General features: G+C 53.3%; 8 protein-coding genes across 8 annotated transcripts; 7 read left to right on the plus strand and 1 right to left on the minus strand.

Annotated features, from left to right (window-relative positions):
- Window positions 1–155: 155 nt before the first annotated feature.
- Window positions 156–2602, plus strand: BO72DRAFT_384319 (uncharacterized protein; the record flags this gene model as incomplete). The annotated part of the gene is made up of 5 exons (XM_040941547.1): window positions 156–573; window positions 806–1176; window positions 1221–1555; window positions 1610–1957; window positions 2005–2602. 5 exons carry the CDS (start codon window positions 156–158, stop codon window positions 2600–2602), a joined length of 2070 nt encoding a protein of 689 aa, XP_040798639.1.
- A 52-nt stretch (window positions 2603–2654) lies between these two features.
- On the minus strand, window positions 2655–5507 carry BO72DRAFT_479341 (sulfurtransferase; the record flags this gene model as incomplete). The annotated part of the gene is made up of 3 exons (XM_040947573.1): window positions 2655–3741; window positions 3955–4066; window positions 5489–5507. 3 exons carry the CDS (start codon window positions 5505–5507, stop codon window positions 2988–2990), a joined length of 885 nt encoding a protein of 294 aa, XP_040798640.1. The 3' UTR covers window positions 2655–2987.
- A 2693-nt stretch (window positions 5508–8200) lies between these two features.
- BO72DRAFT_450516 (putative histidine acid phosphatase) lies at window positions 8201–9824 on the plus strand. The gene is made up of 2 exons (XM_040945272.1): window positions 8201–8963; window positions 9031–9824. Exons 1-2 carry the CDS (start codon window positions 8361–8363, stop codon window positions 9748–9750), a joined length of 1323 nt encoding a protein of 440 aa, XP_040798641.1. The 5' UTR covers window positions 8201–8360; the 3' UTR covers window positions 9751–9824.
- A 1902-nt stretch (window positions 9825–11726) lies between these two features.
- Window positions 11727–12968, plus strand: BO72DRAFT_515436 (RTA1 domain-containing protein). The gene is made up of 4 exons (XM_040949549.1): window positions 11727–11987; window positions 12045–12287; window positions 12355–12782; window positions 12813–12968. The coding sequence occupies exons 1-4, from the start codon at window positions 11819–11821 to the stop codon at window positions 12852–12854; spliced, it is 882 nt and encodes a 293-aa protein (XP_040798642.1). The 5' UTR covers window positions 11727–11818; the 3' UTR covers window positions 12855–12968.
- A 302-nt stretch (window positions 12969–13270) lies between these two features.
- Window positions 13271–13748, plus strand: BO72DRAFT_196971 (uncharacterized protein). Its single transcript, XM_040939565.1, has 2 exons — window positions 13271–13333; window positions 13452–13748. Exons 1-2 carry the CDS (start codon window positions 13331–13333, stop codon window positions 13665–13667), a joined length of 219 nt encoding a protein of 72 aa, XP_040798643.1. The 5' UTR covers window positions 13271–13330; the 3' UTR covers window positions 13668–13748.
- Window positions 13472–14986, plus strand: BO72DRAFT_434732 (sulfotransferase family protein; the record flags this gene model as incomplete). The annotated part of the gene is made up of 4 exons (XM_040943250.1): window positions 13472–13949; window positions 14042–14217; window positions 14316–14419; window positions 14494–14986. Exons 1-4 carry the CDS (start codon window positions 13829–13831, stop codon window positions 14984–14986), a joined length of 894 nt encoding a protein of 297 aa, XP_040798644.1. The 5' UTR covers window positions 13472–13828.
- A 2528-nt stretch (window positions 14987–17514) lies between these two features.
- BO72DRAFT_341685 (DUF2406 domain-containing protein) lies at window positions 17515–17926 on the plus strand (the record flags this gene model as incomplete). Its single annotated transcript, XM_040940619.1, has 3 exons — window positions 17515–17629; window positions 17697–17768; window positions 17829–17926. Coding segments are annotated over 3 exons (285 nt in total), but the record flags the coding sequence as incomplete, so codon positions are not given.
- Window positions 17927–18956: 1030 nt separating this feature from the next.
- BO72DRAFT_434735 (glycoside hydrolase family 72 protein) lies at window positions 18957–21090 on the plus strand (the record flags this gene model as incomplete). Its single annotated transcript, XM_040943251.1, has 5 exons — window positions 18957–19034; window positions 19084–19121; window positions 19169–19194; window positions 19245–20015; window positions 20065–21090. 5 exons carry the CDS (start codon window positions 18957–18959, stop codon window positions 20769–20771), a joined length of 1620 nt encoding a protein of 539 aa, XP_040798646.1. The 3' UTR covers window positions 20772–21090.
- Window positions 21091–21383: the final 293 nt, after the last annotated feature.

Here is a 21383-nt window from a genome sequence, read left to right on the forward strand (position 1 = left end):
TCCACAAAACTCTTCCAGCCGTCTCCTCAACACCCCCTCGCTCCCTCACGATCATACTGACAACCCACCGATTACCAATTGGATTTCTCCGATCGTACCGATCATGACTGTCTAAAGTCGATCGGGACTTCATCGTCAACTCGAAGACCTTGGACATGCGCACCAAGAGGGGCCCTCTCCCCGCTCTCACTGGGCCCTCTGGCCAACCAGCTGGGGCGTCCGATCGAGTTTCCCGGGCCAAAGTCCTGATCCCGCGAGATCGGTCCCGGATCGTACTATCTAGCTCCCGCATACGTACCTCACGTGCCTGCGATCCGTGTAGACAACGCAAAGCTAAGTGCAATGGTGGCAAGCCAACTTGTATCCAGTGCGATGGCTTGGCCATCGAGTGCACCTATTCCGAACAGAAACGCACCCTCGAGCAGAAAGAGCTCACCCTGTTGCGGAGCACCATCCGACGCCATGAACGAATGATCCAGCTCATCTCCGCTCGACCCACAAACCAGGACGATGATACTACAGATCAGGACCCCACGGACTCAACCCCCTCGCAAGGGGAAACCATGGAGGTAAGTCTTTCATATCGTGTGGCTTGACTTCGGTCGTCACTGACCATGAGGGTGGTGGTGTGCTGAACCAGTGTGAACACAGATAGCCCCAGTGGCTCCACCCTCTCAGGAGGAGGAGCCCCCATCCGTGGAGCTTCATTACCCTGAAAGCTTAGACCAAGCCCTAGGAGTGCTTCAGGGGCAGCTCCGGGACCTGCATCAGATCTACCAAGTGGTTCACGATTGTGATCCGGCAGTCCTGCCCTCAGTGGTGGAGACCATCCGGCGGAGCGCATCCGTTCACGATGCGGCCATGCATCTCGACCAGCAGGTGTCAACGCAACGGCCCGGAGTCACCCTTGGCAGAGTGCAGCGGGCCTGGCTGAGTCGACTTTCTGGTAAAGCGGAGCTGGTGTGTCGACATCCCCCGTACACGGTCACGGCGGCGGAGAAGTGGACATCGGTCGTCGATAGTGCGGTGGCCTCGCATCTATTCTCCCTCTTCTTCGTCTGGGATAATCCTACCTGGCATCTAATCGAGCCAAGTGTGTTCCTCGCCGACTTTCAATCCGGAAGGACACAGTTTTGCTCCTCGTTGCTGGTGCACGCCATCCTCTTTTTTGCGTGTGTATGTATTGCTACCCCTCGGTTAGCCTTTTCTGACCCAAGTAGCACTATTCATACGACCTGGAGAAGCCATGGGATAGGAGGGAGGAAATGTCCATTGCCAAGAGACTGTTCCGCGAGATTGGTCGTCTCTGGCAGCGGGACAAGGACAATGTATGTCTAACCACTGTTCAAGCCAGCTTAATTCTAGGGCTGTTTTTCAACGCGTCCGGAAAGGATAAAATCGGGACGCAATACATCTACTATGGTGGCCAAATGGCGTTGCAGCTGGGGCTGCATCTTCCTTCGTCGGCCGTCTTCCACAGCGACTCGATGGCGGAAGCGAAGCGAAATCACTGGGCACATAAGCTTATTGCCTGCGGGATATACGATGTCCAATCGTCAGTGATTATCCTCCAGCATGACGCTGTATACAAGGTGCTGATGCCCGATAGAATAACAATGCAACTGGGGCGCAAACCATCGCCCTGGAAAGCACCCCCCGAGAATTACCTCTCGCAGGAAGAAGCATTGTTTTCAGATGTCAATCAACAATGGGCGCCTTATCCGTTCACATATCCGACGTTCAAGCCCTATGCGAACACAGGGGTCTTCGTCCGCCGCAACCTCCTCATCCTTATCAACGATATTTCGAGTTTCGAGGCGCAGATGCCTCACCGCGTCGATCTTCCTAGCTGGCAACAAGGCACTCTGATCCACGAGAAGTTAGTCACATTTGAAAGGACTTTGCCGATCGTGCTTGGGATAGGAAGGAACAAAACCCCCCACAATTTATGCCTTCAGTATGTGGCCCAATCGTTCCAAGCCTGCACATCACTGACTTCTGCAGTCTATATTATCACATGGCTGTGGTCAATCTCTGTGGGCTGTTCAATTCCCGAGAAGCCACCACGACCAAGGAAACCATTATTGCTGTAACACAATTCGACCCGCAGCAAGTCTTAGAAGATGCCATGGATGCTATGGCAACGATCATCTTAATGTACCGTGTTTGCCACGGGTGGAAATCAATACCAGTGGTCATGGTCCACTACTTTTTTGTAATTGGGCTCCATGCTGCGTCCAATCTGCGATCTTCAAAGTGGCGCGAAGTGCTAGTAAGCTGCGTGTCAGGTCTTTGGCACATGGGTCTAGCGTGGCGAATATGTCGACCGTTTCTGCGCACGATCCAGTTGGTGTTGAGCACTGGCGCCGACGAAACGTTGATTCCCGTCGAGGCGCAGTCCATCTTGCGGGAATTCAACGAAAAGCTGTGGACCCAGCATGACATCCAATCGGTCTCCGCTAATTACGTCGTCCATCATCATCATCCGACGAGGGATGGACTTCAAAGCGGCGCCTTCCAAGGAGAAACTTTGGAGAACCTGATCCGAGCCTTCGATCGGCTCAGCACAGCGGATGATCAGGTAAGCGTGGCCGCAGCCTGACAGAGTATATGACGACTTTCGGATACGCCCCACTAGATACACGGGTGGCCTACATTATTTCTTTTTTGCGTTGTTGTTTTTGTTTGCTTCATGTCAGACACGATGCATGATCATGAATGAGCGATGAGAATACACGACTCACGCCATCATCACATATTACTCGCCGAGAACGGTTATCGATAGAACACGAAATCATACACGCCTTCAGCATTCTGAGAGGTCTGCCAAAGTGCCATTGGTGGGCAGGCTACAGCTCGTTGGGTTCATCTGGCCGTCAAGATAGCTTGGCAGGCGGCGTGCCAGGACCCATGCGCGTTGGCACAGTAGAACCAGTAGCCACCGCCGAAACCATATTATCTTGTTGACTAACGATCGATAGTGACCCTCAGCTGTTCGTGTCAACAACCACCAGCTCTTCCTCAGCTCGCCTTGTCCATTCCATCCAACTACCATCATATAACCTTCTAGGGCCCTTCGCGCCGATTTCCGAGAGTGCTAGATCCAGTGCAGCGGCAGTCACGCCGGAGTTACAGGTCAAAATCCACGAGCGTGGGACCTCGTTCACGACGGACAATCCTGCTTCCTCAAAGATGTCCTTGAGTGAGCCAGCGGGCAGTATCACCTTGGACGTCTCATCCAATAGCCTTGCCAGAGGCACATTGACTGCGCCAGGGATATGTCCCGACCGCAAGCTGGTGTCCTCCTCACTCTGCTTCCCACTGAATCGGCCCGCGATTCTCGCATCCACAATCTTAACCTCTTCGTCCCCCACTAACCCCTTAACCTCCTCATATAAGATCACTCTATCAGGATCCGGGATCGTCGCGACGGGATACGCATCCCCCGGCTCTCCTGGGATTCCACCCCCTTTCGAGATCTCCCCCGAGCTCACCGGGTATCCCAAATCCACATACACGCGGAAGTTGTTCAGAACATGCACCGCTCCGTGGCCGAAGAACGAGCACATCCATGCCACGCGCGGCGCGCTATAGGTCCCGATCTCGTATGCGTCGTACACGACCAAGATGTCGGCGGGCCGGATGTCGAGGGCTGTCATGGCGGCGGCAAAGGCTTCGGCGGTAGGGAGCATGAGGGGGTAGGGGGAGGTAGCATCGCGGATGATGGACTGATCAAAGAATCTGCGTTTGTGGCATGACGAGTTGGTACGGTGTACGAATGTGGACGGGGGTAGTGGGTGAGGGTGGCACAGGTCCAACGTGCCCGAGAAGGGCACAAGCATCGATCATGTAGATAGAGGGGTAGAGAATAGGTAGATATGTGTATCTAGTAAATGCCAAAGTGCAAGTTCTTCATCTTCTGTTCTGGGTGGTGGAGGAGGGTTGGGTTCGTACTTCGTGCCAGGGAGGTGGTGGGCTTCGAACGCCGGAAGAAGCGCCGGCCGCCCTGCTGCTAGGGGGATGATCCTCCTCGCCGTCTTGGTTGTGGTGACTACATTGTGGTATTCTGCGGGTGTGATGAGGTAGGAGGGGAAGGGGTCTGTCATTTCATTCGACTTTGGGGGAGATTGAATCAGTACGCAGTGAGGTTTTTGGGGGGCGGCGCGTGATCACGGAGTAACTTGGAGCTCAACTTGTCGGAAGGTAATGCCGGAGCGGACGGACCAGTCTGGGCCCGCGGCCTGCGTCCTTCTCCTTCGGGGCGGGATTGTGGGTACTAACTTACCCACAAATAATTAATCAGCCTGCATAACTCTGCTTAGTGCACTGCATATTGTGCTTGGTTCTGCTTTTGTCGGGTTGATTATTTGGTTGGGGGTTTTTGCTTTGGGTTGTTTTGGAGGATGCTTTAGGGCTTGGTGCTGTTATTTACTGTTAAACTAGGTTGTTCTGGACATACTTGGCTGCTTCAAGCAGGTTACCTTCTAGGTCAGTTTCAGTGAAGATTTGTGTTGTGTGCCAGGCAAGAATATACGCCTCAGCCCCAGCTTGATCGATGAGAATGAGTATAGGGATAGGTTCTGGAGAGTGCAGGCATGGCCAAGGCCTGACATTAGTCTAACACAGGGGGTAAAAGAGGAGAATATTTTCTTTTCTGAGAAACAGAGTATGTATTGCTATATTGGGAAAATCTGGTGAGTTAGTGAAGTGAATATCTGCGCTGTAGTAGACTCTGAATATACAATCTGACATCAGGTCTTTTTCTCTCACTTCATCTGCCTTTTTCTTTCCTCTTTGAATCCCCATCTCTTTAACTCTTCATCTTGTCTACAGGCACGGTTGTTTCATGAATAATACTAAGATCGTCTGTCTTGGGTCATTTTCAAGTATTACTGAGACTATCGATCTTCAACTGATCTAAGAAACATACTGAGACCATCAATTTTGATCTTTTCTTAATGTGTTACTGAGATCCTTGACTCTGAACTGATCTGGAAGACTTACTGAGACTATCGATTTTACACTTGCTTTGGTTTGTTATCTTGAGTAGGTACGCGTTCTTCGTTCCACTTCATTCCAAGGAAAACACTTTCGCTACCTTGTGAGGCGATTATCTCCGGTCTCCTTGTTGTGAAAGAATTTACTAACGCGTTACTGCGCGTCCCTGAGCTTGATAAGGCAGAAGTAAAAGCAGAGGACTTCTAAGCAAGTTCTTTTCTGCTTGTTCAGCAATCGATCGATTCGAACATATTCTCGCCACCACAACCGGGTGCAGCAGAAACCCTCAAAATGTTGACACATTATGCAGCAACCATATATGGATTGCCTCATGATGCCCTGGGACGGATTGTATTGCCAGGATCCAGTGAGGAAGATACCCAGATGAATGAGTTGGATGAGATCAACAAGGTCGATGAGACAAACAAGCTCGACGAGGTCAACAAGCTCAATGAGTCGAACAACATATCAAGTCACTTTGCCAGGCTACCCAACGAGATATGGGACATGGTAAGCATCTACCTGCAGAAGCCTCTAGCCATCTAAGCTAATGTGTGTTCTAGATCGCTTCGTACTTCGTCGAAGACATCGAGGAAGAGCTCTTCGGGCCAACGGTCCGACTCCTAGATAAAGGCATGGACAAGGCTAGTGCCCGGAAACTGCGAGAGCTGCGAGCCTTGAACAAAAGCTTTTATATGCGGATCTCGCCTCTTTTTGCTCGACACATCCAGATCAACGCAGTACGCGCCGGGGTTCCCCGACCATTTCCGCTGCTTGTCTATCTGACCAACAGCGACTACAACACCCATGTCCTCCGGGCCGACATCGCAACCACAATCGGCCTGTCCAGCGGCGTGATGCCCTGCCTGCGCAAATTACCCAACGTCAGAGCTCTGAACTACGACTACCAAGTCCGCGAGTCCCTGACCCCCGGAGAAATGATCTATATCTGCAACATCATCATGCGCACGCTCTACGAACTGCCGCTTCTGTACCTGACCGAGCTCCGCATCAGTTTCCCCGTCGTCGAAGATAACACGGGCTTTTTCCCTCTTGCGTTCTCCATGGCCCACGGAGACGTATCGCATGTCCTCCCGCGTCTCACCAACCTGGAGGTGTCGATCCCGACTTACCGCTTCCACGAAGTTCCCATGCCAGCGGGAGCCCTGGTCATGAACCGTAGCTTCTCGGCCTGGATGTTCTGGCTGGTCCACTGCTCGACGAACCTGCAGTGCCTGACCATCCGATCCTCCGGCGGGGTGCTAGACCTCGACTGGGCGGACCTCGAGCACCTGACCAAGCTCCGCGTGCTCAGGCTGGAAGGCGTATGCCTGTCGGCCGCGACGTTCGGGCGGATCCTCAGCCTGTCCTATCAGACACTCCACACCGTCGAGTTGAAGGGCGTCGCGCTGCACAGCTGCACCTGGGAGCGGGTCCTGTGGACGTTGGTGCAGCTCCCCGGCCTGCTGAACTTCAGGATCCTCGATTGCGTGTACTCGGCCCAGGGCGCGAGTCGACACCGCGATCCGCCTGTGCTGACGCCGCATGGCCCCGAGGTCAGCGAGACCGAGGCGGCGTATGCGCTCCGCGCGCTGATGTGTCGGGTCAATGCGAACCGGCTGGGCCTGGGCATGGAGCGCATTGTTCTCTGGGAGATTTTCTAATTTGCCTGCGGAAAGCCTGTCCTTCTGTTGTGGTGTTTCGGACTTGATTGTGTTTCTGGATTTACGCCGCTGGTTTGGGACGGTGCTGACGGAGTTTTCGACAACTTTTCCATTTATTTGGGCATAGGAGAGTGGATTAGGGAGACTGTGAAATAGTGCAACCGGTTGAAATTGGCCTTTGAAAATGTTTGTTAAATCTGGTCTAGTCTGGATCAAATGTTTTACAGGTACTTGCTAGGTACTGTTGCTATATTGCCTGTTCAGTGATTCTGCTCCATCGGAGGAACATCCGCTCAGTAAGGCAAGTCCGACTGATGTCGACGGTGCCTGGGAACCGTTCCATCTAAGGTAAGGCCAGCCATTTCAGAAGGTCACCACCGTAACACGCCTCGTAACTTGCTCGAAGCTTGAAGATCCATCGCAATGATTTTAGCTAAAGAATTCGAATTGCTGTCATTGTTGAATCATGCAGGAGCCTGGACCGATCCGGTAGATTAAAGAAGTCACGAGACATGCTGTCTGCTGGCTTCTCCGCCCACAGGCCTCGTCGTGTCAACCTCACTCTGCTCAGTACGATCGCCCACAATCTCCTTGTTTCCACCAGTATCTCTTTTCAACCATGTAGGTACTCTATTCAGATCAACGAAGCACCACTACCAGTATTCTTTCATAAAGTCGCGACTGCAAGCTGTATTCGATCGCCAAAATCAGGTCACAAGTCTGGAAAGTCGCTCATACACTTCGCGGATGTCACCTGTAAGGCGATATTGTATTTCTGAGACCGAGATGCTAATGAGCATAATTCTAGACCTAGGTTGGGCTGAACCTGTATATGACGCTACACGTCTATTTCGGTGCGATACTGTGACCCTCAAGCCGGGCAGCTTGCGCAGGAACAAATGCACTCATGCTGGTCAAACACGAGTCGAGCCTGAACATCCAATGCCAAGCACATCGGCTGGGCTTCTAAACGATTCTCTAGCCAAGATAATGTCTACTCGTTAGCTCACTCGGTTCTCGGCTCATGCTGCAGGAGTCTTCTCGAAGTGATGTTGGTTGTTTACAGCCTTATGTCATGGACCCGGACGAGACGGCGATCTTTATCCGTTCGGAGAATGCCCAGACGCCGGCAGAACTTGGCGACTCCGGAACGGTCCACCAATTTGTCGGTGACAAGCTTCCTGTCCGATGACATAGCGACCGAAGGGAGAGCACCATGAACTCCCACTTTCTGCCTCTGAGCATGCATGATTGATGACTTGTCGGCCAAAGCGACTCAGCCACGACATGGCTGGCGGGCTAAATTTATCGCTCCGCCGCTCCTGCAGCGATTTACCTTCTCCCCGACTCAGTGCTAAATTCTTGCCGGGGCGACCCTTAAAGCCGCATCGCGGCGCGGATTGGCCGGATGGGCTCCACCTGGGCCCTGGCGCATCTCCAAGGATGTCCGGCAGATCGGTGACGTATGGAGCTGGCCCATGACTGCATCGTCGCTTGGATCTGGAGATACTTTGGTGCCTGGCCATGATGTAATAGGTAAAATACTCTGTGCTACTATTTTTTCTGCCATAATGATTGCAGTAACCAGGAAACCTATATAGGTTGCTGACCCTCTCACTCAATTAATGTGCAGTGCAGCAGCAACCATCCCGCAGTACGAATATTCAGCCCTACTCGGGCTATCCGACCCCGTCCACCATGAAGTCCTTCACCGTCCTCGCGCTCAGCACCCTCGCTACAACCACGACCGGAATCGGTTTCAACCCTTTGCACCATCTGGCTGGTATCACACCATACTTTGCCCCTCAGGACCCTCCCATTGACCCCAAGCCACACCCGGGCTGCAATGTGACCCGCGCCGCATACCTGGTGCGCCACGCCGCCATCTACGCCAACGACTTCGACTACGAGTCGTACATCGAGCCCTTCGTCGAGAAGCTGCGGAACACCACCCAGGACTGGCAATCGACCGGCGCGCTCTCCTTCCTCCGCAACTGGACTGCCCCCATCGACGAGGAGCACCTGGAGAAGATCACCCGCGTCGGCCTGCAGGAAGCGACCACTCTGGGCCGGAAACTGCACCAGCACTACCCCACTCTCCGCGCCGACAAGGTGTGGACCTCGACCGCCGACCGCACCGTCAAGTCCGCCGAGGGGTTCATCAACGGCTACACGAACAACCAGTCCGCCGCCCTGGATCTCGTCCAGGTGGCCGAGTCCAAGTCGACGGGTGCGGACTCTCTGACTCCATACAAGGCCTGCCCGGCCTACAGCTCCAGCTACGGCAGCGACCAGTCGAAGGTTTGATACCGCCATCCCTTCTCACACCACCACCCACCTCCGGCCCAGCTAACCAACACTGGTACAGGAATTCATCGACCACTACACAACCCCGATCATCGCGCGGCTCGACACGCTGGCCCCGAAGTTCAACTTCACGGCCGATGACGTGACGGCCATGTTCGAGCTGTGCGGCTACGAGACGGTGATCCGGGGGTTCTCGCCGTTCTGCTCGCTGGCGCTGTTCACCTCGGCCGAGTGGCTGGCCTTCGAGTACGCCAACGACATCATGTACTTCTACAACACGGGGTACGGCCGCCCGCTGAGCCCGCACATCGGGCTCCCCTGGGCCAAGGCCAGCTGGGCCATGGTCTCCGGCGACACCAACACCAGCGACACGCTGTATGTCTCGTTCACCCACCGCGAGCTCCCGCCCACGGTCGTCACGGCGCTGGGCCTGTTCAATAACAGTGCTTTCACCGGCGCGGATGACCTCAACACCACCATGCCCCTCGACCAGGTCAACTACAACCGCGCCTGGAGGAGTAGCCACATCCTTCCGTTCCTGGGCAACATCGCCATCGAGCGGTTGGAGTGTGATGTCCCCGGTTACGAGAGCCCGGAGTACTATCGCGTCTTGGTGAACTCGGCGCCGCAGCCGCTGGTGGGCTGTCGCGATGGTCCGGGAGAGAGCTGCTCCCGCGAGGGGTTCAGCAAGTTCATGCAGGAGAGAGAGGAGCTGTACGGTGACTTTGGAGGGGCCTGTGGCAATGGGTCGGCTGTTGATACCTTGAGCATTTATAATTAGTTTGGACGGGGTTGAGGGTGTTGGGCTTTATGAGTAACGATTGATAGTTATAATATACATATTGTTTCCTTTCACTTTCGCAAACCACTTCTCCTCATTTACACCTGTGAGGATATCAGATGATATCATATGTACGAAAATATCTAGGCGGATCGAATCTCATCATATAAGATCGAGGTTAATGTTGTCGATGCTCACGATCAGTCCAACCAAGCCTTGCAGCGGGCAATCAAAGTAGAGAGTCAGCCATTCCGCCACCAAAAGACCTTTGCGTCTCTGCGAGAAGTAGACCTGTGACAGGCCCGTCGTCCTCGCAGTCTATCTTGACTGGGTTGGTGCATGCAGGGACCCGATTGAAACCCGGAATCATCATGTCTGTTGAAACAATCTCCGAAGATGATGTTCACAATAAGTCCACTTTGTTTTCCGGAATCTTCAGCTTTAGCAAGCTGAGGTATATTACGTTGTGCTGTGCTGTGCCGACACACGTGTATTGAAGGGTAGCCAATGACCGAGGGTGATCCGATGAGATGTGTGTGCACAAAATGAGATTGCTAGATTGGCAGCATCATGAACCGTCTACTAAAGACGTTAGCCGGTGAACCTGATGCAAACATGCCAAGCAGTTCTTACAGGTATTGAGAGCTCCGTGTCAACTCATCAACTCAGATGACCTCTGGGCTGTAGCACGCGTCGAACACGAGCTTTATTGCGTGCATGACGCTCCATCCCTCCTTCATCTGATCGAAACGAGTATCGTCCTCAGTTCTGACCAGAATCAGAATCAGGTTCCCGCTCTCTCCTTGCCCCCCCTCCCCCCAAAAGATCTGAGCTGTCTATTCGCGCGCGTCATGGGGCGCGGCCCGGTCAAAAAGTAGCATGGTGGGAAGAACCTAGACACGAACCGATTAATCGTCTCCTCAACACAGCACACCATAATCCAAGGTCACAATGACATGCAGCCAGCATGACTTACCTTGTCTATAAGACGGATCATTAAACGCCCACCGGCGCACAGCCCACCTGGGGCCGGGGAAGGCCCCACCCCTGGGAAATGTGAGATTGCTGTTGAAGATCCAACGGGAGCAAGGTGAAGACTTACGGTGGGAAGAAGGTCTGAAGATTCCCGTTCTTTTGAAGGGAAGTTTCGGAATGAATACAGGAATCCAAGGATAACGTTGGGAGGAAGAGATCGAAGGTGGACTCTGCGTAGAACTAGTGGGGATTGAAGTTTTGCTGTGAGTCTGTTAGGGACGAGGTTCTGTGGATTGGGTCGATGACTGGAGAGGAAGGTACATGCTGAGGTACTTAGTGAATGGCCGGTCTACTTGGACGTACTCCGGGGCGTTTGATCTGTTTGGTGTGCTTGCTAGTAGGTACTCTCTTTCCATCGGTCCTTACCTATGAATACCTATACTTGCCTTCTGCACTCGCCTCGCGCTATCCTTCTTGGTACTGTCGCACGCTGCATGCGTTCAACGTGACGATGCCTTGCTACTCGGAATGCACTTTCAAGACGTAAACCTACAGCAAAGCCAATTCAGCATTATCACTAATCCAACCTGTGGTCTTATCACTAAGTCTACATGCAGTGCACAGCCCAGTTGGATGACCCTTATAATCAGACCCCTACCCACGGGACAGCCCATGGGCTAGACCCCTTTTGCGACCGCGGTCCCTGACAAAGAGCCTCAAGAACCGCAAGCCGGTCATTGATTCTATCCATGGGTCTACGCAGGGACCAATCGCATACTTGATTTGGCCCCATTTACATCCTTCGGATGGGGCCTGCCCGTCAATTTGGGGGCTAATTGTCTGAGGTTCGCGGATCTGAGTAAGACCAACAACAAGCAACGCCAGTGTGAGTTTCAGAATGCGACAGACACATGCCATTGACTTGCAAGGCAGAGTCGGGTCCTCAGTTTTATCATTGTCATGGGTCTTCCTGTTGTAAATATCGCTGTCTCCGGGTCCGCGCCGCGCATCGCTCGCAACTCAAAATTCCAGGTCGATTGACCTACATCGTACCTATACAGCGGGTCTACACAAACTAGAAATCGATGATAACATGAGTTCATCCAGCGCGGATGGCTCATACGAGCTTTACAACTACAATCCTTCGGTCGCTGCCGCCGCCATTTTCGTTCTACTCTTCATTGCCGTAACCGCCTGCCATGTCTACCAATTGGCCCGAGCGCACGCGTGGTATTTCACCTGCTTCATTCTGGGCGGACTATGTAAGTGTCTTTAGTAGGAGAGCGTCGTAGGCGATGCCGCTAATCAAGCGAATGCAGTCGAAGTTATTGGCTACATCGCGCGTGCCGGAGCGCACAACAATACAAGCAATCTCTCCATCTTCACTATCCAGACGCTATTCATTCTCCTTGCACCACCTCTCTACGCAGCAACTTTATACATGACACTAGGCCGATTAATCTTCTACCTCGACAAAGAAGAGCTCAGCTCCGTGCCGACGCGCTGGCTCACCGTGATCTTTGTTGCGGGGGATATCATATCTTTTCTAATTCAAGGAGCAGGTAAGCCCCTTGCTTCCTGCATCTATCTCTCATCCTCCCTCAAGAGACCTAACACCCTGAGCACAAGGCGGCGCGATCCTCACCCACACTACAACCGACCCCTCCGCCCTTACCACCGGCCAAAACGTCATCATCGCCGGCCTAGTCATCCAACTGATCTTCTTCACCGTCTTCGTCCTCGTCGCCACTGCCTTCCACTATCGCATCCACCGCATTCCTTCCTCGAAATCCATCTCCTCATGCATCGCCACCGACGGCTGGTTCCACGCCACCTGGGAGACCACCCTGCTAGCCCTCTACTTCGCCAGCGCGATGATCCTGGTGCGCTCGGTGTACCGACTTGTGGAGTACGCAAGTGCCGGGACCACCGGTAGCGACGGCTATTTGGGACGGCATGAGTTATTTGCGTATGTGTTCGATGCGTTGCCCATGCTTCTGGGGATGGTGGTGATGGCGGTATGGCATCCCTCGCGGGTGTTGTTGTTGAACCGCAAGGTGTATCAGATGGATATGGCGTTTAATGAGGAAGGGAATGATGTGCAGATGAGTAAGATATACCTTGGGTGAGTGGAATGTAGTATAAAGTGCCCCGCAAGTGGGGACTTAGTATATGTCGTGTATGATTTCTGCTAGCGAGATGGTTCTGTTTACTACTTTCGGGTTAAGGTATCACATCTCGGGATAGATAACAGATATAGTGGACTCATTCCCCAGCCTCAAATCCATGCCGCTTACACCCATGATTCGGAGAAAGAGTTGATGACGTCTCTGAGCATATAACACACGGAATAAGCAAGACGTTCAGAAATGATGAATAAGGCAGCCATAAAGAAGCTCTGTGGCAGCAAATCCATGATCCATGAGCTGTTGACTCCATCTCTTGCAATATGCACGTGACTCGGATGCATTTCTGAAGTGAAGAATGCGGGGGTGGAACAATGCAGTTGAATTGATTGATGGCCTCTCGGATGGATCAATAGATTGTTAACAAAAGGCCCAGATCTGGTCAATTCATAAATGGATGGCAGCATAAGCTCCTCTATATGGTAAGTGAAATAACTATACCTTGTGTTATCAAATAAGTTGTATTCTTGGTTGCTGACTGGTTCGAGGGTATACTGAGCTGTGTTGTGATCACGAGCTGACAGCGTTGCTTTTTCTAAGGAGGTTGGGATCTACGATGACAGGTCACATTCTCGGAATTTCCCCGCGATCATCACAACAAACGCGCTCGCCCACCCGTACAGCTGTCTCATCAGTCTGCTTATCATCTACAATCGACGTGATTTGTTCTGCCTGAGACCAGAATCTCTAAGAGCCACTCATAATCTCGGCTGGCCTTGCCTCATCACCAAAGCAACACCTTACGCCGGACACTGAGTTGGGAACCCCTAACGAAAACGTAGCGCGCACACGACCATCCCACGGACTGGACGGCCATCGTTACACAAACACCCGATTGAGCAGACCAAGCAAGCTCACCCTGGCGATAGAACGCAGCATCGAAGATATCCCCACCAGCTTGACAGCTACAACCCACCATGCCAACCATCGAAGCCGGCAACCGCGTCTTCCATGTCACCGACATCGACCGCGAGGAGTGCTCGCGCATCGTGCCCATGCGGGTTCTTTCGCTGGGTCTGACGAGGACGGGATCCGAGTGTGAGTGTTTACCTGTGGCAGGTTGCCTAGGCTTGACGAGTCGCTCCCAACGTCAATGAAGCGGTAGCTGACATACACATACCTATCTCCAGCGCTAATGGACGCCCTGCGCATCCTCGGCTACCACGAAGCATACCACGGATACCAAGCAATGATCACCAACCCACGCGACTGCGAGATGTGGCTGAAAGCTTTGCGAGCGAAGTACGACGGGTTGGGACAGCGGTTCGAGCGCGAGGACTGGGATCGGCTGTTGGGGCATTGTCAGGTCAGTTTTTCTGAATAATCGTGCAGCAGGAGGAACCTATCGCCCTTGACTTGGTATACGGAAGTCCAGTAGCTGCATGCTAACGCACAATGCCATAGGCCGTCTCCGACCTCCCAGCCATCTGCTTCGCAGAAGACCTCATCCAAGCCTACCCGGAAGCAAAAGTCATCATCACAGTCCGCGACGTCGATGAATGGTACGAGTACGTACACCTATCTTCCAATCCCAGCCGTCCCCGTCCCCTCGTCATAGAGAACAGCGCTAACTAATCCCCAGATCAATGATGACCCTCGTCACCGCAATCGACACCCCGCTCAACAAACACCTCCTCGTGCCCCTCATCAACATCATCAACAACCTCCTGCATTCCCGCTTCCGTCTCGTGCCCGAGACCTTCCTCAAAGCCGGGTTATGTCTCTACGGGGAGGATGTCCACACCACCGCCCGCGAGACGTACCGCAACCACGTGGCCAAGATTCAGGCCTTAGTGCCCAAGGACCGACTGCTGCTGTACCATGTCAAGGAGGGGTGGGAGCCGTTGTGTGCGTTTCTGGGGCAGCCCGTCCCCGCGGTGCCGGTGCCGAACGGGAATACCAAGGCCGATATGTTGGCGCGACATCGCGCGTGTATGCGGTTGAATCTGAGGGAGTGTGGGTGGAAGGTGGTTAGGGGGGTTGTTTTGGTTGGGGTTGTGGTTTGGGTTGTGCAGAGGGAGGGGGTTCGGTGGGGGGGGTTGTGGGATGGAGCTTTGGAGGCGTTGAGGTTGTAGATTCCTGGTTTTGGTTTGGGTTTGTGTCGCTGATGAGTTGATGGAGGGTCTAGTGAGCTTTGGGAGGTCTGTTATGATGCTTCTATCTGAAAAGTGCTCCGTCGCTGACATAGATGAGAGCGTTTCTGGCACCGTCTACAACGAACACAGGGGTGATGACTGCTAGATACTCTCAACCTGCTAGCAGGCAACCACATCTCCAGTACCTCCTAACTGTACTGTACCAATCTACACCCATCAACCTACAATGCAATCACCCCACAAAGCACCCCTTAGATCCACACCCGGCCAAAACCTCACCCCCAACCACCATATCACGGATGCCTACAGGCTATACCCTACGCCTACTTCACAAGACATTGAAATGGTGGAGCCAAGCACTAATGTTACACCCTCGACAGATCCTCACACGACATTCTACAGAAGATACGCCATTCCAACCAAGAAAGCACCAACCTCCGCTCAAAATCGCAGAACTTATCCGGCCGTACGTGATAACAACCATGATGTCTCACTTCTCACTTTAGTCCAAGGCAGCAGGATTCCTGTCTATCTATCGCCCCGATCGCTCTCCAGCAAAATTGTACTATGTACGGACGGACCTTCATTCAACCAGTCTCTCGGTGGCTCCAAAACACAGTATGATAGACACGATGGATCAGCATGCAGAAACGCACACCCCTCAGCCACAACCCACAACCTTACTCGGACGTCTCTAGGGAGGATTCGAATAATGTACGCACGTAGGTTCCGTCTGTAGCTGTTGCCCCCTCGGACATTCGTCCATTCAGACTCGGATGTTATTGTCTCAGGGGGTGGGGACTTTACCGGTTCTGGTAACGAGTGCCGACTGCCGCGGAGGTCTCTGTAGACTTGGTGCGGTGGAGTTGTTGTGGGGGGGGGGGGGGGGGTGCGGCCTTGATTTCTTTTTTGGGGGGCTTGAGTCAGCGGTGCGGGACTGGGTTTTGTTAGGAGGAGATGAAGAGTTTTTAGGTTGACTGTGGTTCTATTGGGAGGTTGTAGAGTTTCTTTGCGGTCTGTATGCGCGTGGCTACGTTCTGGAGTGATGGGTGGGATTCTGGTGAGTTGGGGTTTACGGTGTCAATGGGCAACAGTCCATATGTTGCAAGATGGTTTGTCCACTGGAGAAAGGGTGGTTGGTGGAGGATAGTGAGAAGAATGAGAGGAAGTGATTTTATCCCCGGTGGTTTATGGTTTATCCCCAGGTAAGACATGCCCTTGTACTGATAGTTCGCTTGTGTGGTTCGGCGGCTGATCAACTCTTTCGAGACGAGGCTGTGATGATCAACACTTTGCTAACATCTACTGTAGGCGCGAACGGCTTGTCCAGAGTTTTGACGGCAACCGAGTCAAAATGATGGGCACTTGACTTGCTGCATCACTGACACGCGAAATCGAAAGGTAATCGAGTACGTAACCGCAGGCTGGACTGGATACTACCGTGCCGATGTCTTGGCGTGTCTTGGGGATGTGCCGCAGATCAAACAAGCGAGCACCATGTTTCAGATGCCACTGTGTCGGCCGTCTGCTAGATCGGAAAGGTGAGACTTCGTCTAGGAGACTAGAATTGCAGGCGGATGGTCCTCCTGGAGCGATGGGGCGTGGTCACGCCGCTGCGAGGGAAAAAATTAATCCTAATCTGATAATACCTATTCCGTAACCTCTGGGTCGAGGGTGGCGAATAGCCTCGGCGCACAAGTGATGCGCCCCCCAGCATTCCGGAAGGGGAGAGGATCATCCCGCATTTGGTCATCCCCATCACATTTCTGGGCTGAAGCAATTCTAACTTAGGTAGTGTGAGGCGACCCCTCGAAGCTTAGTTGTTGTCGATGTGAAACTTCGGAGATCTTTTTCTTTCAAGGTACGGCGTAACCAGGAACTGAGTTCAGGTACGGCGACATCTGCAAATTGAGATTGTGGTTGCCTAGAATCACACAGCCCATCATGCTTGCGTGGCCCCTAACATAGGCGGATCCCCGAGGCTCGGTTCTTGTTGGCCACCGGGGGTGCTAAGCCTTGGGTCCTCGACTTTAGTGGAAGCTTGGCCCTGGGAAGTTGCAGAATGGCAACCAACAACAGGCGAGCACACGTCACGGGGGCCCCGACCGGCCGCGTCACAAGCCACGGCACGCAGGCACCAAGGCACCCAGTGTCATCATTGGTGCCAGTTGCGTGATCTGAGGTTGCAGATGGCGTTCCATGCACCTTATTCACATGCCCGTTTCTAAAAACAGTGATTCTCAGAGGGCTGATGTTGGTGTTTCGCTAGCGACCGGGGTTCGCCATTGGTTGACTCACCCATGCATAACTTGCTGACTGCATACGTAGGTATGTAATGACTGACCTGGGGGATTAGTTATTAGACGCCCGTCCAGTCCTGTTCTCCAACGTCAGCAACACTGCTTTATTTTCCATTGCATCCGTGGTTCCTTGTTTTGATCACGCACGTATCTAGACACGCACACATCGATCTTTGGCACAAGGCAACAAGAAAAAACATGGCACCTTCGATCGCGTCTAGTGACAACCGGCCCGAGTCCGGGCGCCCGGCAGAGCACAACCACAAGGCTTCGCTCTCGAGCAGCGCCGACCCGAACTCGGCCCTAATGGGGGAGCGTGCAGGTTAGTGGATGCAAGGAGATTGCATGTTTGATTGCCACAACACCAGAACTAACTGGCATGGCTGTAGTGGACAGTGTCGGTTCGAATGGCTTCTCCCTACGCTCAATGCAGCATCGCGACCGCGAGGGCAAGCTGATCAGTGCGTTTCCCCTTTCCCCTGTCACGACACGCCGGTTTGACTGACTGACTGCTCTTATAGCGGATCCTGACTTGTCCAACCCTACCCGTTATCGATTCGAGCGGCCCTTGGATACAATCCGGTCCTTTGAGGCGGCTATTGAACGACGCAGACGAGAAAATGCTGGCTTGTAGGGAGGACGCTGAGAAAGACTGAGGGCGGAAATTCTAGAGGTGTACGATTTATTGTTTATGTTTCAATTCTGGCAGATTGTATTATTGGGAGGCGTTCAATGATGTAATGGAAGCGATGATCGATGTCAAACCTCTGTTTTGTTTTGAGATGAGATGTGTTCTGGAATCCTCGTAGTTGGTAATTCTGCATCTTCGGTCGGGAGCGTCTGGGGCTTGCCGAACTCCGTCGAACCGCTCGCTGCCTCAGGCGTACCTCAGGCCGGGATCGACAACCCGTCCGTCAGTCATCGATGACAGCTCAACTTCTTACACTTCATCATCTGCAGTACATCTACTTGCTAATCTACCTACAAACAACCATGATCTCTTTGTTGTCGTTCACTTCCTGCCAAATATCTGGCCCCCTCTTCGTCTGCCACCTCCGGGCGACATGCGCTAATTACTGGTACTTATAGCCAGCGCGACTGCCGTCCCCACTCGAGGGAAAAATATTCTTCTCTAAGATCAGGCATCCACTTTGGCACCACGACGACGCATCCTCCACCCACCAATTCGGCCACCGTCCCACTTCACCATCGTTCGTCTACCGAATTTTCAGTCCAATGGCTTCGCGCCTCACCGCGAGTGGACGCTCCCGAGCAACTCTAATCACTAGTCCTTTGCTAGCACCGTCCTGTCCACTACAACTGTCAACCGGCATGATGGTGGGTGACGCGTTCGCCTGTATAGCGGGCCCCAGCCAGGAGGTTTGAGAGGCCACAGCTCTGGCAACTTGCATCGGAGGAGAAATTTGAGGGTTGCTAATTATACGCTGTTCTTTTAAAATAACCTGTGCCAGGTTTTTCCTTGGAAGAACGGTTATATGTTCCCCTCTCAGTTCCCTGTTGTAAGCGGACTGAGGTCTTGATATACTCGTCATTCGTTTTTTGTCCTCCATTCACTCGTTATCCTTATATCCCTGGTTGTATTTGCGTTTTTCCTTTCGTGCACTTGATTTGAACAAACTCCTAGCATCATGAAGCTCTCTCTCGCTCTTGGAGCGGCAGCCTTTGCGGGATCTGCTCTGGCAGACATTGATCCCATCATCATCAAGGTAGGAGGCTGGCTACCTACCCTACTGGACTGCCGTTAATAGCTCCAAGGGCTCCAAATTCTTCTACAGCAGCAACAACACCCAGTTGTAAGTGACTTTGCTCCCTCTGCATCGACCTTGCTAACAGTGCCTAGCTATATTCGTGGTGTTGCCTATCAGGGTATGTCTTCTGAACACATTTGACTTCAAGCAGACTCTAATGGCTTCAAGCCGACTATGACTCCAACTCGACCAGCAGCAGCTCCAGCAGCTCTACCAGCTACGTCGACCCTCTGGCTGATGCCACCACCTGCAAGCGTGATATTCCCTACCTTCAAGAGATCAGAACCAATGTCATTCGTACTTATGCCATCGACCCTACCAACAACCACACTGAGTGCATGAACATGCTGGCTGAAGCCGGCATCTATGTCATCACCGACTTGTCGGACCCCACCCAGTCCATCGATCGGGACAGCCCGACCTGGGAGACCAGCCTCTTCGCCCGCTACAAGGAGGTCATCGATGATATGTCCCAGTTCAACAACACCCTCGGCTTCTTTGCTGGTAACGAGGTCTCCAACACCATCGACACGACTGATGCCAGCGCTTTCGTCAAGGCCGCCGTCCGCGATTCGAAGGCCTACATCAAGGCGAAGGGCTACCGCTCCATGGGTGTGGGTTATGCCACCAACGACGACGCTGACATTCGTGTCAACATGGCCGACTACTTCAACTGTGAGAGTGAGGATGTGGGCGTCGACTTCTGGGGTTACAACATCTACTCCTGGTGCGGCAACTCCACCTACGAGGAGTCCGGCTACGAGGCACGCACCGCGCAATTCAAGAACTACTCCGTTCCCGTCTTCTTCTCCGAGTACGGTTGCAACACCAACGGTGTTCGCGAGTTCACCGAGATTAAGGCTCTCTACGGTGACGAGATGAACGGCGTCTGGTCTGGTGGTATCGTCTACATGTATTTCCAGACTAGTAACGACTACGGTAGGTGGCTCGGTGAACATGTGCATTCTTACATTCTAATATACTTCAGGTTTGGTCTCCGCCATTGACAGCACAAGTGTCAGCACGATGGCCGACTTCAAGTACTACTCTTCGGAGATCCAGAGCGCTACGCCTTCCGGTGTCGACAAGGCATCCTACACCCCGACGAACACCGCGCTCCAGAGCTGTCCGGCGGTCGGTACCTCGTGGGAGGCCAAGGCCACTCCCCTGCCCCCGTCTCCTAACAGCGCTCTCTGCTCGTGCATGAACGCCGCCGCCGGGTGTGTGGTCAAGGACTCTGTCTCCAGCAGCAAGTACGCCACCCTCTTCAGTGAAGTCTGCGGCTACATCTCCTGCACGGGCGTCTTCCATAACGCCACCACCGGCACCTATGGTGACTACGGCATGTGCGAGCCCAAGCAGCAGCTCAACTGGGCTCTGAACCGCTACTGGGAGAGCCAGGACAAGTCGGACTCCGCCTGCAGCTTCGCCGGCTCCGCCACCACCACTGCCGCCAGCACCGCCAGCACCTGCAGCTCTATGCTCTCCCAAGCTGGCACCGCCGGCACCGGCTCCGTCTCGGCCACCATCACCGCCACCGACGACTCTTCCTCCAGCACCTCCACCTCCACGTCCGACTCCAGCTCCTCCGCCGGCCACATGACCGGTGCCTCCATGGTGGCCGTTGGCTCTCTCCAGCTCGGTGCCTACGTCGTCACTGCCATCGGTGCTGGTCTGGCCATGATCATGTTGTAAGGGGAGAGGTGCATGTGTATGGTGGATCCGTACTCTGCGATTCATGTTGCATGTTGCTATATAGAAGGAGATTAGTTCAGCTCGCTGCAATATTCTTTCATCACGCTCATTTACTTTCTTCGTGTACATTACCCTCAATCATTACTATGACTTCGCTTGTGCAGTAGCAGTTGAACGTGGCTGGAACACGATACAGCCAGTTGCCTCTGAAAGTAATCTACATGAATTACCCAGCCCCCTTATAAACTCAAAAACCACCCAGCCTTTGTCTTAGACATTGCTCTGCCTCTGGACCAAGCTACACAATACACAGACATGTACCTCCTCCAGCCGCGACCCATCTACGCATACCCATCCCAACTCCGAAACACGCCCACCACTTCCTTCTACCCTGGTTTAAATAGGACACAATCAACCCACGAGCATAGCGCAAGTCCAAAATTTTACTCGCCTACGAGATCTCAAGCTTTTCAAGGTACCCGAATGCGGCACTTCACTGCCTTCACCCGCTGTTACGCCGGTAGTGGTGCATACTCAAGGCGGAGAATCGGAGCCTGATTCTTGTTTCAGCAAGCAAGCAACTGAGCGGTCCAGTCCACGACCAGACCAGGC

This window comes from Aspergillus fijiensis (genome assembly GCF_003184825.1).
Source record: "Aspergillus fijiensis CBS 313.89 unplaced genomic scaffold BO72scaffold_46, whole genome shotgun sequence".
NCBI lineage: Eukaryota > Fungi > Ascomycota > Eurotiomycetes > Eurotiales > Aspergillaceae > Aspergillus > Aspergillus fijiensis.

Coding starts and splice junctions, on each gene's coding strand:
- BO72DRAFT_515436 (XM_040949549.1), top strand. CDS start 11,819: ATGAGTTCATCCAGCGCGGATGGCTCATACGAGCTTTACAACTACAAT. Junction 11,988..12,044: donor CTTCATTCTGGGCGGACTAT/GTAAGTGTCTTT, acceptor AAGCGAATGCAG/TCGAAGTTATTGGCTACATC. Junction 12,783..12,812: donor TGTTGTTGTTGAACCGCAAG/GTGTATCAGATG, acceptor GCGTTTAATGAG/GAAGGGAATGATGTGCAGAT.
- BO72DRAFT_450516 (XM_040945272.1), top strand. CDS start 8,361: ATGAAGTCCTTCACCGTCCTCGCGCTCAGCACCCTCGCTACAACCACG. Junction 8,964..9,030: donor ACGGCAGCGACCAGTCGAAG/GTTTGATACCGC, acceptor ACACTGGTACAG/GAATTCATCGACCACTACAC.